This window comes from Silene latifolia, chromosome 8 (assembly GCF_048544455.1).
Source record: "Silene latifolia isolate original U9 population chromosome 8, ASM4854445v1, whole genome shotgun sequence".
NCBI lineage: Eukaryota > Viridiplantae > Streptophyta > Magnoliopsida > Caryophyllales > Caryophyllaceae > Silene > Silene latifolia.
Window position 1 is genome coordinate 45459578 of NC_133533.1, and position 18263 is coordinate 45477840.

Sequence of the window (18263 nt, forward strand, 5' to 3'; positions counted from 1 at the left end):
AATATCTCACTTTTTGGTAAATAATCATTGTTGTTTTAGTATTAAAATATCCGACGTTTTTCCATACAATATCATAAAATATATAATACAATATCACACTTTTCAAATAGTTTTTGTCAGTCAAGGTAGAATAATGAATGTTATCTCAATATTACAATATCAACTGTATTGCAATACAATATCACATGATATACAATACAATATCACACTTTTTCAAATAGTCTTTGTCAGTCAAGGTAGAACATTGATTGTTCTCTGAGTGTTACAATATCAACTGTTTTACCTTACAATATCACAAAATGTTCAATACAATATCAATTTTTTTTCCAAAAAATCTCCGCCAGTCTGATTGCTCTTTTTAGTATTACAATATCACATGTTTAACAATACAATATCAAACCATATCCAATACAATATCACATCTATTTTTATAAATTTCATCATTAGCCTTGCGCACCTACTGTTGGATTTTAGTTACAATATCATAATTTATGTAATATAATATCACAATGCAGTCAATACAATATCACACCTGTTCTCTGTAATAGAAATAACACATGTAAGATGAAGAAATAGCGGAAGGAACCCTTTGAACTAGCATAAAAATGCAAATGAAATTGTACTTTGAAATAACAGATTAACAGTAGCCTATGTGGGACTTGAACCCACATTCTTTGCGCATTGCACAACGCTCTACCGATTGAGCTAATAGGCTTTTATGATGAGGCATTATAAAATGTATCCACAAAGTATAAGAAAAGTTGTTAATTGATGGCAGAACACTCTAAATATTTAAATAACTAATGAAGATTGTGAATCCCTTTAAATCTACATGTGCTTTCAAATAGATTACACTCTTGTCAAATAAAAAAGGCTAATTGTCAGATGAAGCTTGTGAATCCCTTCCAATCTACATGAAGTAGACCATTCTTGACATCCCACTTAATAGCCTCATTAATTGCCTTTGCTTCAGCCTGAAGATAAGACGATAATTGATGGCTCATCAGATGGTGGTTGATTCATATATATCTGATTACGGCCTACATCTGCTTCTGAACTCAACTATCGGACAAGAAATGCTCGAGGGTTCAGCAAATCAGGGGTACAAAGCTCCTGAAATGATAAAAATCAAAGACTCATGTGAAAGTACTAATATATACAGTCTAGGAATCGTCTTACTAGAAACTATTGACTGGCAAAGAACTTGTCAACTACAATTCCTCGGATTCTCAAAAAATATACTTACCAAATGTGATCAGCAAGGCAATCCTAGATCACAATATTAAGGATATGTATCATCCTGACATAGTATCAATCTAACAGATAAGGTAAGACTTGAATGCAAGATCGTGCCCTTAAGACATCGAACAAACAAAACTTATTCCAAATACTACATCAATTGTAGACCTAAAATCCATTTCTAACTCTACAATAAACAATTAAACTAAAGAAATCCTACAAATTCGAATTAAAAAGCGTAATAGAATAGCGACAATGTCAATTTTTTGCAAAACCATACCATATCTTAAAAACAGGAAATTAATTAACTGAAATAGTGAAATTAATAACCCAATTAATCATGAACATTGAAGAACAAATGCAATAGCATAAATTTAAATTAACAAAATGAAGATATGAGATAACATCTGAAAAAAATTGCACAATTTTTTAAAACCCTAACTTTAATAATTCGAATTTTAACCAGATAATATGCATTTAAAGTTACAAATAACATCTAAAACAAAAATTCATAACATTATTTATAGGAATATAAGCAATAATACAAAATGTATTGTACAATTAATCGATTTTAACAATTTCCCCCAAATATACCTAATTTCAAAAATTTGAAATTATTAGAGCAAAACTTATGTCTGCATTCAAATCAAAACGCAAATTATGTCGAGTGATTGCTATTGATTCATAATTTTGAGCGATTCATGAATTTGATGCTTCATTTTCTTCGATTTTCTTCAATTTTAGAGAGAGAAAAGTGTAGAAGTAAAATGATAGGTTACGCGATTTGAGCGTGGTTTTGATAAGCTTTGACTGTGAGTTTTTTTTTCCTTATCCACATGTCACTATCTCTGAGGCTTATTTGTTTTAATCCGTGAAATCTGAGCTTTTAATTTGTTTGATCCGACGGCTGTTATTAATCCGCAATCCTCAATTATATAGGAGTTCTCACCGGATCCCGACTCTCTCTCTCTCTCTCTCTCTCTCTCTCTATATATATATATATATATATATATATATATATATATATATATATATATATATTTAAAATCAAATCACCGTAATTGTTATATGTATTTTATAATATATTTATTAAACTCTAATTAATATTTTGCTGATATTTATGTAGCATTTATTATATTTATATTTAATGTTCAGCTGTAATTAATAGTTGTATTTAATGCTGGGTTGACACGTGTCGCATCCACAGCGCTTCAACCCAGTTTTATATATATATATATATATATATATATATATATATATATATATATATAGAATTAGGTTCAAGTGAGTCCACTTAGATTAGATGAGTCCATGAGTCCTATTCTAAGCCTTTGGATCAAAATAAATGAAGGGCTAAGATTAAAACAAAATAAAAAGTTGACATATAAAAACAAAGAAACCCTAATCAAACCCTACATCCCATTTCATTTTTTCATACTGCCTCCCTCATTCTCACTTCTCTCTCTAACCACCACCACCCAACTCTCTTAACCCCCACTGCTCCATACAACAACCGCCATATCCACCACACAGCCACCCTAACACCATCACGCACGACCTCACGCCGCCACCACCATCACCATCTGCCTATGCCACCACTGCCACGACCACCGTCTGCTGCTGCCGCCCCTCTCGCCTGGGACCACCGATGCCTCTTCTTTCCCCCTTTTTTTCTTTTTGGTGTTGAGTTGTCGCGATTGTTGCCGCCTTTCTCTTTTGTTTTTTTTGTTGGATGTTATCGTGGTGGTTGTTAGGTGGAGCCGCCTCTTTTTTTTTAATTTAAAGATCTATTTCGCGGGGGTGGTGGTGTTGTGGTGGGTGTTGGTGGTAGGTCGGGTGGCGGTTGTTGAAGGCTGCCGCCTCTCTCCCATATCCTTTCTCTTTTTTTTTTCTTTTTTTTTTTTGGTGTGGTGGCGGGTCGTGGTGGTGTCGGGTTAGATGTTTGTTAGATTTTTTTATTTTTTTTTTTCATTTCAGATGTGAATTTTTAGGGGTTGGTTGTTGTTGTGGGTAGTGGTGGTGGTGGTTGTCGTCTCCCTCTCCTCAGCCGCCCCTCCTTCCCCTTTCTCCTTTTTTTTAGATCTGGTGGTTGCGTGTTGTTGGTTTCGTGTTGGTGTCGTTGTTGTCGGCCTTGTCGTTTCTCTCTCTTTTTTTTTTTTTTTTTCAATTCAGATCTGGTGGCCGTGTGGTGGTGATTGCAGGGGTCGTGGTGTGCGTTAGTGGTGTTTCGTGAAGATAGTTGTGTGTCAGATGGGCGACAAAGGAGGTGGTGGTTGTTAATAATTGGCGGCGGCGGTGGTTATTGTGTGGTGGATCAATTATATAAATACAAATTTTATATTGGAAATGGCCTGTAAAATCATAAAGTTTCACTCGTTTAACATTAAAGTTTCATTCATAAACTAGTGAAATTTAAAGTTTGATATTGAAAATGGACAAAAAAAACTAAAGTTTCACTAGATACCATTAAAATTTCACTAGTTTAACATTAAAATTTCATTCATAAATTAGTGAAATAAAAATTATTCCCTAAATTCTATTTCTTTTATTAAAAATGGTTTTAAAAAAATTAAAGTTTTATTTTTAATTATTAAAGTTACACTTATATTTCATTAAAGTTATAGTCAAAAATCAGTTAAATAAAAAAAATATTAGTTATAATTATATAATTTCATAAATTCAATTTTTATATTAAAAATGGCCTAAAAAAAATTAAAGTTATACTTTTAAGCATTAAAGTTTCACTCGTAAAACTTTAAAATTATATTTAAAAATACATAAATTTTTATTTTTATTTACAAAATAACTTTAAAAATTAAAGTTACAATCATAAAGAAATAAAGTTTCATTCGCAAGTTAAAGTTTCACTGATAAAACATTAAAGTTTCATTCAAAAAATTGTTTAGAAGTTTTAAATCTCAACAATCAATCTTAGAAGATCAATGACTTACATTAGGACTTAGGGACTCAAATATTTAGGTGGACTCATTTGAACTTGACTCTATATATATATATATATATAGATCATTTTGAACAAATATTAATTGATTAGGAACGTACGTATTGTGAAATGATAGAATTTGAGAACTTAATGTTGATTGTTGCATTATTCAAAAAAAAATTATTTTAATTAATATGATACTTGATCAGTCACAAAATAATTTATAAAATTTTGATCAGCATAATAACCTATCACTTATTAATTTTAATTAAAATTGTATGTATTTTATTTTAAAATATTGAAAATAAACCTAAAAAATTTAAATTTGAGAAAAATTAATTTATTTTTACTTATAAGTAAAAATATTAAAGGTCATATATAAATTATGTTATTTTTCTTCAATTATAATAATTAAATTTAAAACAAGCCGCGCGAAGCGCGGGATACTACCTAGTTATAAATTAATATTGAGTATTTTTTTCTCAAAAACAATCATCTAATTATTCATCGACATTTAATTTAGTGAAACTTAAATGTAATTATCATACACGAAATAGTGAAAGAATTAGTTCTAAGTCCATTTCGGTCTAAGACCGGACCAGACCGAATATTTCGGGTTTGGTCCGGTCCAAGACCGAAAGTTTTAGGTCCGGTCTTCGGTCCACAAAAATTTTATTTTCGGTCCGGTCCGGTTTGGTCTGGTCCGGTCTTGGGCCGATGCTCAGCCCTACTTATAAGCGTTCTTTCCTTTTATGCCAAGTTTTCAAGTGTATACGTTAACTGATATTGTTTGACTTAATTCGTAATTCTACTTTTTATTTTGTCCTCATTTCAATGTTAATTTTTGTGCAAACATTTCAAAACTTATCCTATATGGTATAATTTGCCGATATTTGAAATTATTAACATGCTTTAACATAGGCGTAAACACGTCGGCATATGCATGCTCTAATCAAAGATATGAGATACGACGGGTGTAAGCATGATATCCAACAAGAGTGTAACTATGTTTTTACAATTAATACTCTCTTAATACTAATGTTATTTTGGAAAAAAAAATTTAACATTATAATTTAAATAAGTAGATTATACTGTTATAGAAGTATTTTATTTGCAGCAAGGCTTGCTATAGACGGATATATCCGTCTATAGCAAGAGACGGGTCAAATACCCTTAAAGTGGTGATATCTTTGGGGCCCACCATGCAAGGTTGTTGTTTGTCTTATGCGTAATATTGTATGTTACTTGGCTCGTCTTTAGTTATAGATGGATAATTGCCGTCTATAATGAGATTTTGTGTTTTATTTGTAAATGTAATTGTCAAGTATATAATTTCCATGTAACATATGAGAAATCAATTACCTCAAATAAGAAACCAAAATAATGTTGTAAATCTAAGAATTTACGAAAAATTATATATATATACAATCTATACACGCCCGTGCAAAGTTGCACGATCCTAAACTAGTAATATACTAAAAAAGAACCTTTTTTTTACAAATTGTCCTAAACTAGTAATATACTAAAAAAGAACCTTTTTTTTTACAAATTGTGTAAATAAAAATAGCTTGGGTTTTGCCAAAAACTATTCACAAACAATAGGTCAATGCAGAATCGTTTTTTTTTTTTTTTCGCAAATTCTTATTTGCGACGGGTACTGTTCGTCTCAAATAAGAGACGGGCCAAATGTGACCATTTTATGAGAAAATGTGACTATTTTTTCATAGGTAACATTTTATGAACAGTTTATGAGTGGTTACATTTTATCAAAAAGTGGTCACATTTGGCCGTCTCTTATTTGAGACGGTCACAAGGGAGACTTATTGTTTTTTTTTTTAATTTTATAATTCATAAAATCAACCCAAAAGGTGTCTAGTGCCTAGTAGCATTTGAAACTTGAAAGTAAAGAATATTCCATAGACCAAAGTTATTACTTTACCCTATGCAACATTAAAATTGACTTATTTACTTTTAAATTCCAACTTCAATTAAAAAAAATGGTTTCAAACCAGTAGTACGGTAGCGCGTACGTGCGACTTGGTTACCATGCAGTTGAAAATATAATCTAGCCTATGTAGACCCATTGACAATAAATATTTACGACTCAAACCACAAACATTGGTTAGCTCCGACTTGGTTACTACGGAAGTCATTACGGTAATTTTTATGTTGTTGCCTTCCAACATTTCAAATATAGATTATGAATGTGACCCGTGAATGAGCTAACGCCAGACAATGTTGGCCAAGAGCAGTTATAGTACCTAAATGTTGTACGATAACTGCCGTACTGGATCATATGATGCCATTTACCAGTTACCACAAACTGCAGCTAAGATTTGTATGGTTCATGTACTATGCTGTGTGCCTGTTTCATTAAACGTGTCTCTTTTCAATAAACTTTTGCCGACAGTCAATTAAAACTTAAAAGTACTTCATTTAATATTAGAATGTAATCTGACAGTTACAACCAAACAGAAAGTTAAAAGAGGCTTTATGTAAGACGGTTATATACAATATGGTTTTTTATAATGACTTACTTTTATCGTCTAAAGGTAGTACTCCTAATAAATAAACTGCATAAACTACACGACATTTCTACTGGGTATGTCGTATAACAGTCGTATTTGAAAATTTCGCCTCCAAGAGACACGACTTGCACATAACAAAAGCAAAGCTCAGCAAAACTGGAGTTCAAAATAGTTGCTTATGACAATATGTATACATATGAACAAAATACAACAAATTTTGTGCTTCTGCTACTGTCAATTGTCTAATATTCTATTTCTATTGGCCACCTTTTTGCACCATCTATTTCTCTAAACTCTTGCTGCAACATTAAATATCTGCAGAAGTTATAAAATGGATATTTTTTACTCTAGGTACTTTACTACCAAATTACACTTGCTACATGAGATAATAAACTAGAGCTTCTATCCCCCATTTGATGAGGGGGTTTGGAAGAGCTTAGATTCATTTGATAATGCTGCCATTAGTTTTTCCTTTGACAATTGTTCGGAACGTTTAGACTTGATCACAAAGGTATGAAATACGGTGTCAGTACCTGCAGCGAGCTTTGAATCGAGAACTGTGATCTCTTCGTCCTTGAACGCCTGGATGACTTGCGCTACAGGGTGTAAATCAAGGGGACAGCTCACTCTCACGACCAGCTCATCGTTGATTGCCTGGATTTCTACATCAGCAACCGGGGCCTGAGATTGTTCTTCTGTATCAGCAAGTGATATAGCCTCTTGTGACGTGGCGCTGTTTCTCTCCTGTTCTGTTTCCAAGTCTTTGAGCCTTTTCTGCAACTCAGTAATATAAGAGACAGCATCTCCAAGTAAAGAGGCTTTGTCCATCCTAGAAATGTTGGGCACAACGGCCCGCAATGCATAAAACCTTTGATTAAGCTTCTCTCTTCTTTGTCTTTCGGCCTCAACGTGATTAAGTGCTTCCTCTCGGCCATTTGCAGGTTTCCGTCCCCTTTTCCGTGGTTTTGAATCATCTGACATGCCAAATTCTCTGCCAGACCCCATGTCAGAGTGTTCAGAATCCCCACTGCCAGCTTGAGAAATCACGGTAGGCCCTGATGCTGCGCCCGTAAAATCAATCTCCATTCGAGCTGGCTTTTCTTGGTGGGATTGAGATTGGGATTGTGATAGGTTGTGACGGTATTCACTACGAATACCATTCACGAAATCTTGCAGCCTCGAGTTCTGAGGACTATAGTTATGAGGGCTATAAATCTCTGAGGAAGTTGCATTGTTTACGCCGGGAATGCCTGTCCAACTAGGGTTATGTAGGCCATTTATTGCGCTTTGAGTGGTACAAGCAACCTTGGTTCCATTTGCATGAGGATCCCAAGTTCTATCTTCCACCTTTCTTACAGCAAGTTTCTCCCTGAATTGAGGCCGCTCTGATGTGTTCAGATTCTGTCCAAATAATTTTGGGAACCCGTCTACTTTATTAGCAAATCTCAAATTTGCGAAAGGGTCAGCTGTTGGAGCAGGTGGTGCTGTTAATGAAGAAAAAGCAGGTTTTGAGGATGGTACCGACCCATGACTGAGTACTGAGGATGGAGCTGAACCATGAGCAAGCACTGAGGATGGAGCCGAACCATGACCAAGTACCGAGGATGGTGCTGACCTGTGAGCTGGTAATTGACATGGAGCCGACCCATAATCTTGTACTCGAGCTGGCATTGATGAATGAGACCTTGTGGGGGATTGTACTGACCCTTGAAGAGGTACTCGGGCTGGCATTGATGAATGAGAAGTTGTAGGGGATTGTACTGACCCTTGAAGAGGCACTCGAGCTGGCATTGATGAATGAGAGTTTGTAGGCGATTGTACAGACCCTTGAAGAGGTAATCGAGCTGGCATTGATGAATGAGAAGTTGTAGGGGATTGTACTGACCCTTGAAGAGGTACTTGAGCTGGCATTGCTGAATGAGAAGTTGTAACGGATTGTACTGACCCTTGATGATGTACTCGAGCTGGCATTGATGAATGAGAAGTTGTAGCGGACTGTATTGACCCTTGAAGAGGTACTTGAGCTGCCATTGATGAATGAGAAGTTGTAGGAGATTGTACTAACCCTTGATGTACTCGAGCTGGCATTGATGAATGAGAAGTTGTAGCGGAATGTACCGACCCTTGAAGAGGTACTTGAGCTGGCATTGATGAATGAGAAGTTGTAGCAGATTGTACTGACCCTTGATGTACTCGAGCTGGCATTGATAAATGAGAAGTTGTAGCGGATTGTACTGACCCTTGATGATGTACTCGAGCTGGAATTGATGAATGAGAAATTGTAGGGGATTGTAGTGATCTATGAAGAGATACTCGAGCTGGCATTGATGAATGAGAAGGTGTTGGGAATGGTACCGAAACTTGAGCCGGTGTTGGCGATGGAACCGACAAGTGAGCAGGTACTGTAGACTGTACCGACATGTAAGAAGGTATTCTAGCTGGCATCGGTGAATGAGCAGCTACTGATGCAAAAGGTGCTGAAACAGTTACATTAGAAAGACCACGACTGGAAGCAACAGGAGGAGCAGGATCATCTATCTCGATCTTTGGGGTTAAAAGAGGCAAAACTTGAGGTGGTGGTTTAGCTCGAATAAACAAAGATGCAGACGAAAAGGCAAATTTCAATGCTCTCAATAGATCAGGATTCTCCACCATGGGTCTCACAGACCCCAATTCAACAACTCCAAACTCCATCGGAATCAAAACCACAGTCCGAATAAAAGCAGACTTTGCCAAAAACGCTCGAACACAATAATCAGACTTGGAACCCAACAAATCCGACTCCCAAACATGATTCCCTGAGGCAAAACATCTCCCTGGACCGCCTTTACCCTCAGGAAACGAGAAATACATAGACACCAAAAAGAACATCTCCATATCAGTAACCCTATCCAATTTCAAGGCTAAATTATCATCATCAGAACCTCCAAACAATGTATTCAATTTCTGAAGTACCCTCTTTCTAATTTTCTGTTGACCTTCGTCCTCAACCCGGTATTTCATAAACCGGGTAGCTTCTGATTCTTCTCCTTCATTTGGCTCCCTACAGTACCCATCACCCCAACTCAAAATCAATTCCCCTGCCTTAGACCGCGAAATCTGCCAGAAAAAGCCGTAATTCCAGCTAAAATTTGCGGTATTCGGCCTCTCAACAAGATCTGCTAACTTATTATGAATGTTTTCACTATTTTCAGCACTGACCAATAAAGTTTCAGCCATATGAGGATTTGCCACCAAATAATCACAAGCTCTAGTACCCAATATTGAGGCAATCATTGCATTATCCTCCTCATTCAAACCAACCCCTTTTCCTCCCATTTCACCACAAACTTTTATAATTAACTAAATCAATCAAAAGGGTAAACTTGAACTCAAATCCCCAATCATTTTATTTAAAACCCTAAAATCAAAAATTATCAAAATTAAACACAAAACACAATCCCATATCAAATTCTAACAAATACCCACTGAAATTCAGATCTCATATATTCCAAAAGCATCAAAAAAGTGACCTTTAATTCAACTAACATGCAAATTTGACAAATTAAACCTACAAAACCCAGAAAACCAGTTAAACCAAAATGGCAACTTACAAATCTTTCACAGTTGTAGATAATAGGAAAGAAGCAAACTTTCTTGGGACTGTTGAAGAGATTTCAATACATAAAATACAGCTCAATAAATTAAACAAGTATTTTAGAAGGAATTTTTTTTAATTTTTTGGACTGCCTGGGATTTTCCCTCTTTGTTGAGGTAATAATAGTAGGAGGCAAAAGAGAATAGTAGTGAGAGATGGAAAAGAATTAGACAAAGCAATGCACAAAATTTAGCATTTTTTTGTTCTATTTTTAATTACTTTTTCTTTGACTATCTAGATCCCAATTCCCAATTGCTAACTCTCGTGGGCAAACAGCAAAGCCTATGGCAATATTAATACCCACATAAATAATAATTCACAAATTCTTATTTCAGACATCAAGATCTGTTTGAAATAGTAAGACGGATACCATTTTCTCTCACAAAAAACCCATTTAGGGAGTGAGTGGGAAAGCACATGGGGGTGTCCCACCACCCATGTGCTTCACACTTGTGAGAGGTTTTATTGTTTCAGACGAAACTTACGGTCTGAAGCAAGACGGACTAATAATAATTTAGACTCGGCAAATCGGGTCAACCCGGGTTTAGATCGGGTCATTCGGTTTCTCAAATTTCCGGGTTGGGTGGGGTCATTTGGGGTTTACGGGTCTGTTTCGGGTTTGTTGGTCGGGTCTGTTTCGGGTCACGCGGATCGGGTCATTTTCGGGTCAATGATTAAGAGAAAAAGAGGCTGTTCCGGGTGTAATTCCAGAGCAAGTATCGTTACCACCCGTGGCTTGTAGAGTAATGTCTTTGGTTGGATTCTTCTTGTCCTTATCGTTCCTCTCGGCCTCTCTGCTCGCAACAATGAACGAGGCGAGGGCTTGGCTTTGTGCCAAGCGTACTCACTCCGACGCTCAAGTCAGTAAACTCAAAGGATTAAGTTGTGTTACTTGGCTAGATATGTATTGTAGAGAGATAAGGGAGATATTACCAGATGAATAGTGTATTTAGGTTAAGTTGTGGGATCCTTTCCTCAATGAAGGTTGAGGAGTATTTATAGGCTTTCACCTTTTGTCACGTAGTGGCCAAGTGGCCAAGTGGCTTATCAGGTGGAAAGACCGTTCTACCCTCGGCCGATGGACCTACGGCGGCCGTAGGAGGGTCTTGGATGTGAGTACGCGGATATGTGCCCCGGTGGCGGGTTGCCATGCCGATACCCCCAGCTAGCGTAGAAGGGTCGACGGCTAAGCGATCTAAGTCGTTGACTTCTTTGTGGATATCTTTGACCTTGCTCGGTGTGTTGACTTGGTCAAATATGCCCCATCAATTTGCCCCCAGCGTAGTCTATGCCGTGGTATGGGCTCCGATGTATGCCGAGCGTATATTCTGCAGAGTAAATTTCGAAAATATCTGTATCGGTGTCTTCTTGTGTACCATCGTGGCTCTTGCTAGGCCGCTCCATATACCATATCCCCCCTCCACATGGATGCGTAAAGGGTATCCGATGTGGAAAAGAACATGACGCTGGCCGAGACCAGGGAGAGAGTGCTTAGGTTGATTTGGATTGCCCCGTAGTGCTTCCCGGCTTGGTTGATCGGTAGCCGGCGGAGACTAGATACCTAGGAATTTGTTTGAGGGAGATGAACAGTCGAAGAGATGTGAATAGGCGTGTTGAAGACGTTTGGTCACCGTTGCATTGATTGACATTCAACCGTGCGACGATTGACATTCCGCGGTTGCATGCCCGACACGTGTGTGTTCGCCGATTGGTTGACGCTTCATGGGTCGTGCCCGATTGGTCCTTCTTCATGGGCTTTTCTCTATAAATAGGGTAGTTATTCCGTGATTTTGGCCTCCATTTTATTTTCGAAAATTTCTCTCTAAAATCTTCATCTCTCCAAACTTTCAAGGGTTGTCTTTGTCTTCTTAATCTTCTAAGATTTGATCCGTGAGTGTTTTTCTTTAAGGTAAACAAACAAACTTTTATTTTTTTCTTGCTAGTAATTTTTGTGAATCATGTCTTCTGCTGATGCTGGACCTAGTAAACCTGCGTCGGGGGGCCCTAGGTCTCCTTCTCCTGAAGTTGATCCTCAAATTCTGGAGGAATGGGAGGATTCTGACTCTTTTGGTGATCTTGGTGATGATTTTGGTGATGATGCGGAAAGGTCTCGTCCTAGTGAGGGGAGACAGTACGTCATGGATCACGGCTATGTCTGTAAGATCCACCTTGATCGTGCTTGGTCCCGTAAGCTTGCCCGTTGCTCCGGCGGGAAACTTCTCGAGGATCATTTTTCCTTTGGTAGGGGGTACGAAATTGTTATCCCTGAGGAGGGTCAGGCCGTATGTTGTCCTCCGTCGGGCTGTACTGGCGTATACCTCCGACATTTGGAGTACGGGCTCCGGTTCCCGCTGAATGGGTACGTTGTGGCCATAATTAGAGCCATGAACGTTGCTGTTGCCCAACTGCACCCGCTGGCCATGAGGACCATAATTGGTTTTGTCTGGCTTTGTCTTTTTAAGGGAGAGGCTCCGACGGTGGATTTATTCCGCCGGCTTCATCATCTCAAACCGTCACTTTCTGGCCGTGTTGGATGGTACAGTGTTCAGACGGAGCAGGGTTATGTCTCTGCTGACAAACCTTCTTCTTGCAAGGACTGGCAAGGTCGGTGGGTGTATGTTAAAGTGCCGAATGACTATCCGCTGCCCCGTTCCTTCCAAAGACCAGTTAATTTGCGGTGTGAGACTAGGGCGGAGCATGACAGATGGGTCACTCGGAAGCATCTTAAAATGGATGCTAGCAGGGTCCCTCTTACGGAGGATGAGAGGCTGGCAATGAGGCTCTTTGAGGTGGACAAGCGTGGGATGCCGAAAAGATGGATTCCCCCGACGCAGATCATTCTTCAGGATGAGCCGCTTTGCTATGTCGGCCTCATACCGGCCCTAGCACGGGGTGAGTGGGGTCGGTGTGAGGCCCTCCGCCGCTCTCAATGTTTCTTTGTCTTCGAATTTCGATTCATTTCTTCTTCTTGACTCTTGCTTTGTTTCTTTCGTAGACCACTTTGGACCGGACCTATCTGAGGATCTTCTTCGGAGAATGGGGCTGCACAAAGATAAAACCGTTGCTGACTTGCATCCCAAGGCTGCAGCCCATGACCGCAGGATGTCGCCGAACGATCTCATGGAACAGCGGCTGAAGGTCTTGAGCAAAGAGGAGGCGCAGGCGAGGGTTGTTAGCGGCGTGGTGCGTCGGACGCGGAAAACAAGGCCCTTGGTGGCAACGGCGTCGACACCGGTTTCAACTCCCATCCCCTCCCTTAAAAAGATGGAGATTGTTGAGATTCCCGATGAGGGGGATTCTGACGCAGAGGGATCTCCCCTTATCCGTAAGAGGAAAGGGACGACTTCTACCGCCGGCAAGGAAGTGCCTTCTCCCGGTCCAAGAAGGCCAAACATGGTACCTATCTAGCTCGTGGCTTAAATTCAGGTAGTGCCACTAGGTATTTCGATGGGTCGATACGATACGATGTTTTAACCGAATTTCGCAGACGGCCCGCATCGGCTATTGCTCACGTTAGGCGGCGGCGGTGGGGTCCTCCGCACAGGTTGGTGGTCAAGGCACCACCGTCAACCCTTCATCCCGAAGGCTTTCGTCTCCCGGCCCGCGGGCTAGTGGCCGGTTTGCCACCACCGTCCCTTCATCCCAGAAGGCTTCCGTCTCCGAGCTTATAGAGGAGGGTACGAAGCTTATTAGGGAGGCGGCGAGGTGGAACGTGGCTACCGTTGCTCGTCTCGGGGAGCAAGAGAAGGCCGTGGCTCGGGCCGTTCATGAGCGTAATGCCACTAAGCGGTGGGTCGCATCGGCGAAGTTGGGTCTCCTCAATGAGCGAGAGGCTTAGGGAAGAAGGCGAGAAGGCGCTCTTGGCGGAGAAAACTCGGGGAGGACGCCGAAAAGGAGGTCCTTCGAGAGGGCTAAAGCCGAGGCTGCGGCCGCCGAAGGCGCGAATCTGAGAGGAAATGTGAGCTCGCTCGGGGGCGCGCCGACCTCTACCTCAGCGAGGAACGAGTCCCGGACCTGTTTAAGGCTCGGGCGGAGGTGGTTCGGGCGAGAGATGCCATCATCAAGCAAAAGGGGGCGGACATCGAGATGCGCAAACCGACCCTTCCCAAGCCGTGCGCCGAGTTCCGGATTTGGCCGAAGATGCTGTTAGGGAAGTTATCGGGGAGCTTTTCCCTCTTGATGGTTCCTTCCCGTGGGGCGGGTTCGACGTCTTTGCTTGATGACAAGCTTGAGGCTAAGGTGAATGCCGCGGCGGAGAAGGCCAAGGAGGCGGTGAAGGCGAAGATGGAGAGGGAGGCGGCCGCGGAAAAGGCGGCTCTTGCTGAGAAGGCTAGGGTAGCTAAAGAAGAAGCCGAAAGGATGAGGGCGTGAGGATGCCGAGGCCAAGGCCGAGGCCGCTAGAAAAGCCTTTGGGTTGCTCGCCGAAGAAGATGCGGCTTGATGAGAACAAGTTTACAAAGAGACTGTTTGACTCCTCACATGCTACCACGTGCTGCTTGATGAGAACAAGTTTACAGCAGATCTGCTTCAGCTGTCCGGGGGCCAATTACTCAGCCCTTCCTCCCCGCTGTCTCTTGATACATGAACATAGCGCTAGTTTTTTGCCTCTTTTTGTACAACCTCGGTAGATTATGTTTCGGCGTGTCCCTATGGGGACGGCCGTCGTCTGTATTCTTTTCACTTGTAATTTTGTAACTTCTAATAATAATTCGTTTCCCTCGCCCTCGGCGTGGTCGAGGTCTTTGTCCCATCTTCGTCAGAGTTGTCTTCCTGTATTCCTAATTGAGTCCCCTCTTTTTTTTTTTTTTTTTTTTTTTTTTTTTTTTTTGGATTGGCTTGGCTGGGGCCGTTTTAGAGTGCGTATCTCAACTGTGTTTCAACGCTTCCAAGACACTTCGTCTGTTTTTGCGAGTGTAGTGTGCGATGACCGCTACTGTCGTGGTATCCGCCTTACGAGGGTGACTGCCGCTCTTGTCGGGTTGACAGTGTGAGCCGGCGTCCATTTCTCGATAGCGTGTTACGTGGCGTCTACCACTTGGAGTGATCTGCGACGGCATCAAACCTCTTGGGGTGATCGCCGTGGCGTCTACTACTTGGGGTGACTGCGACGCGCTAGACTCTTGATGGAGACCGCCGCTCTTGTCGGTATGACGATGGCGCGTCTGTTTCTCGATAGCGTGTTACGTGGCGTCTACCACTTGGAGTGACTGCGACGGCATCAAACCTCTTGGGGTGGCTAGTGGCGTCTACTACTTGGGTGACTGCGACGGCGCTAGACTCTTGATGGAGACTAGCTCTTGTCGGTATGGCCCGGTGTGGCCGGCGTCTTTCTCGATAGCGTGTTACGTGGCGTCTACCACTTGGGTGGCTGACGGCATCAAACCTCTTGGGGTGACTGCCGTGGCGTCTACTACTTGGGGTGACTGCGACGGCGCTAGACTCTTGATGGAGACTGCCGCTCTTGTCGGTATGACGGTGTGGCGGCGTCGTTTCTCGATAGCGTGTTACGTGGCGTATACCACTTGGAGTGATGCGCGACGGCATCAAACCTCTTGGGGTGACTGCCGTGGCGTCTACTACTTGGGGTGGCTGCGACGGCGCTAGACTCTTGATGGAGGCTAGCTCTTGTCGGTATGACAGTGTGAGCCGGCGTCCATTTCTCGATAGCGTGTTACGTGGCGTCTACCACTTGGAGTGACTGCGACGGCATCAAACCTCTTGGGGTGACTGCCGTGGCGTCTACTACTTGGGGTGACTGCGACGGCGCTAGACTCTTGATGGAGACTGCCGCTCTTGTCGGTATGAGCGTGTGAGCCGGCGTCCATTTCTCGATAGCGTGTTACGTGGCGTCTACCACTTGGAGTGACTGCGACGGCATCAAACCTCTTGGGGTGACTGCCGTGGCGTCTACTACTTGGGGTGACTGCGACGGCGCTGGACTCTTGATGGGCTCTTGTCCGTATGACAGTGTGAGCCGGCGTCTGTTTCTCGATAGCGTGTTACGTGGCGTCTACCACTTGGAGTGACTGCGACGGCATCAAACCTCTTGGGGTGACTGCCGTGGCGTCTACTACTTGGGGTGACTGCGACGGCGCTAGACTCTTGATGGAGACTGCCGCTCTTGTCGGTATGACAGTGTGAGCCGGCGTCTGTTTCTTGATATAGACCGCCGCTCTTGTCGGTATGACAGTGTGAGCCGGCGTCTATTTCTTGATAAATAACTGATGGGAAAATTTTGTTTTGATGGAAGGCGCGGGTGGTTTTTCACTAGGTAAAAACATGCGTTGGGGTGTCCACAGCTATCTTGGACACCTCCGTAGCTACATAAATTTTACAAGATTACCAATGCCCTAACGGCTCATCCCAGGCACATCCCCCCCCAATCAGCCACTAGTCGTATCCATGAGGTCGCCTCCCCGCTTTGTAAGGACGGGCTTTTTCCTTTTTCGGACTTCTTCGCCTCTTTGAGGGATTGCATGTTGCAACCTCGGGCAGCTATCTGGACGTTGACCACCTCATCCTTCTCGTCTTTGGAGACGAGCTTATGCGCTTCCCCCCGGTCCGAGACATACATCAGTGTTAGGGCCCGGATGGACATCACTGCGTCAGCCTCGCTCAGGGTGACTCGGCCTATGAGAACGTTGTAGGCGGACGAGCCGTCAATGACGACGAACTCAGCTAGGATGTTTTTAGCCGCGTTCTTCTCGCCGAACGTCACTGGGAGTTTAATTGATCCCAGCGGTACCAGCCCGGCCCCAGAGAAGCTGTATAGGGGGTTGGTGCAGGGGCTTAAGTCCTTGATCTTCAGGCCGAGGCCGAGAAAGCACTCTCTAAACATGATGTTCGTGTATGCACCTGTGTCAATCAGGCACCTCTTGACCAGGTGGTTGGATATGTCCAAATTGACTACAAGTGGGTCGCTGTGAGGGGCGATGACCCCTTCGTAGTCTTTTCTTCCGATAGTTATATCGGGGATGCTTGCAGAGGGGATCCTCGAGTTGGGCACAAAGTTGATGGCCTGATATAGCTCGTTTAGGTGCCGCTTGTGCCCATGAGCGGACCCTCCGTTCTCGTTGCCCCCGATGACAACATGAATCACGCCTATCCGTTCGAAGACGGACTTCCTATCCGAATATCGGCGTCGGTCTTTTGGCCTTTTGCAACGTACTTGCCGAGGCTTCCTTCCTTAGGATCAGCTCCTCTATAGCATTCTTCAGGTGGCGGCAGTCGTTGGTTAAATGGCCGGTGTGGCCGTGGTACTCACAGTACTGGCTCGTGTCACCGTCACTTTTTGGCTTGGGGGGTCTCTCCCACTTCTGGCCCTCGTTTTTGCTCAGGGCGAAGACTTCGGCGGCTGATACGACGAGAGGGGTTTTTTCACTATACCGCCTCTGGTGGTACGTTCCTGAATTCCACCCGGCACCTGCCGAGTCTTGCTTCCGGTCGGATCTGTCCGATCGTGATCTGTTATTCTCACGGCGTCGACTGTCGGACCGCGAGCCGTTGTTGTCGCGGCGTCCTTCGTCCTGACTGTCCTGCCTGTGACTCTTCTTTTCTGATTGCTCGGCTTCGCGGGGATCTTCCCAGGTCTTGTGGTAGTCTTCCACTTTGATGGCTTGGTCGGCCAACTTTCTGGCGGCGTCCAGGCCCAGGCCTCCGCTCTTGATGAGCTCGTTTTTTAAGGCTCCCCTTGGGAGGCCCTTCATCAGTGCGAAGGCCGCCAGCTCGGGGTTAATTTCTCGAATCTGCTGGACCTTTCCATCGAACCTCTTCACATAGCTCCGGAGAGACTCGCCCCCCTCCTGTCTGATAGTCAGGAGGTCAGACGTCTCTACGGCCCTTCTCTTATTGCAGGAGTACTGGGCTAGGAAAGCGCCCTTCAGGTCGGCGTAATAGTACACCGAGCCATCAGGAAGCC

At 42.6% G+C, this 18263-nt stretch overlaps 1 protein-coding gene across 1 annotated transcript; it reads right to left on the reverse strand.

Moving 5' to 3' along the window:
- Positions 1 to 6865: 6865 nt before the first annotated feature.
- On the reverse strand, positions 6866 to 10622 carry LOC141596787 (transcription factor MTB1-like). Its single transcript, XM_074417033.1, has 2 exons — positions 10302 to 10622; positions 6866 to 10108 (listed from the first exon to the last, which is right to left on the reverse strand). The coding sequence occupies exon 2, from the start codon at positions 10024 to 10026 to the stop codon at positions 7111 to 7113; it is 2916 nt and encodes a 971-aa protein (XP_074273134.1). The 5' UTR covers positions 10027 to 10108; positions 10302 to 10622; the 3' UTR covers positions 6866 to 7110.
- Positions 10623 to 18263: the final 7641 nt, after the last annotated feature.

What these genes read in the sequence shown, in the direction of transcription:
- LOC141596787 (XM_074417033.1), bottom strand. Translation starts at nt 10,026, where the DNA reads ATGGGAGGAAAAGGGGTTGGTTTGAATGAGGAGGATAATGCAATGATT.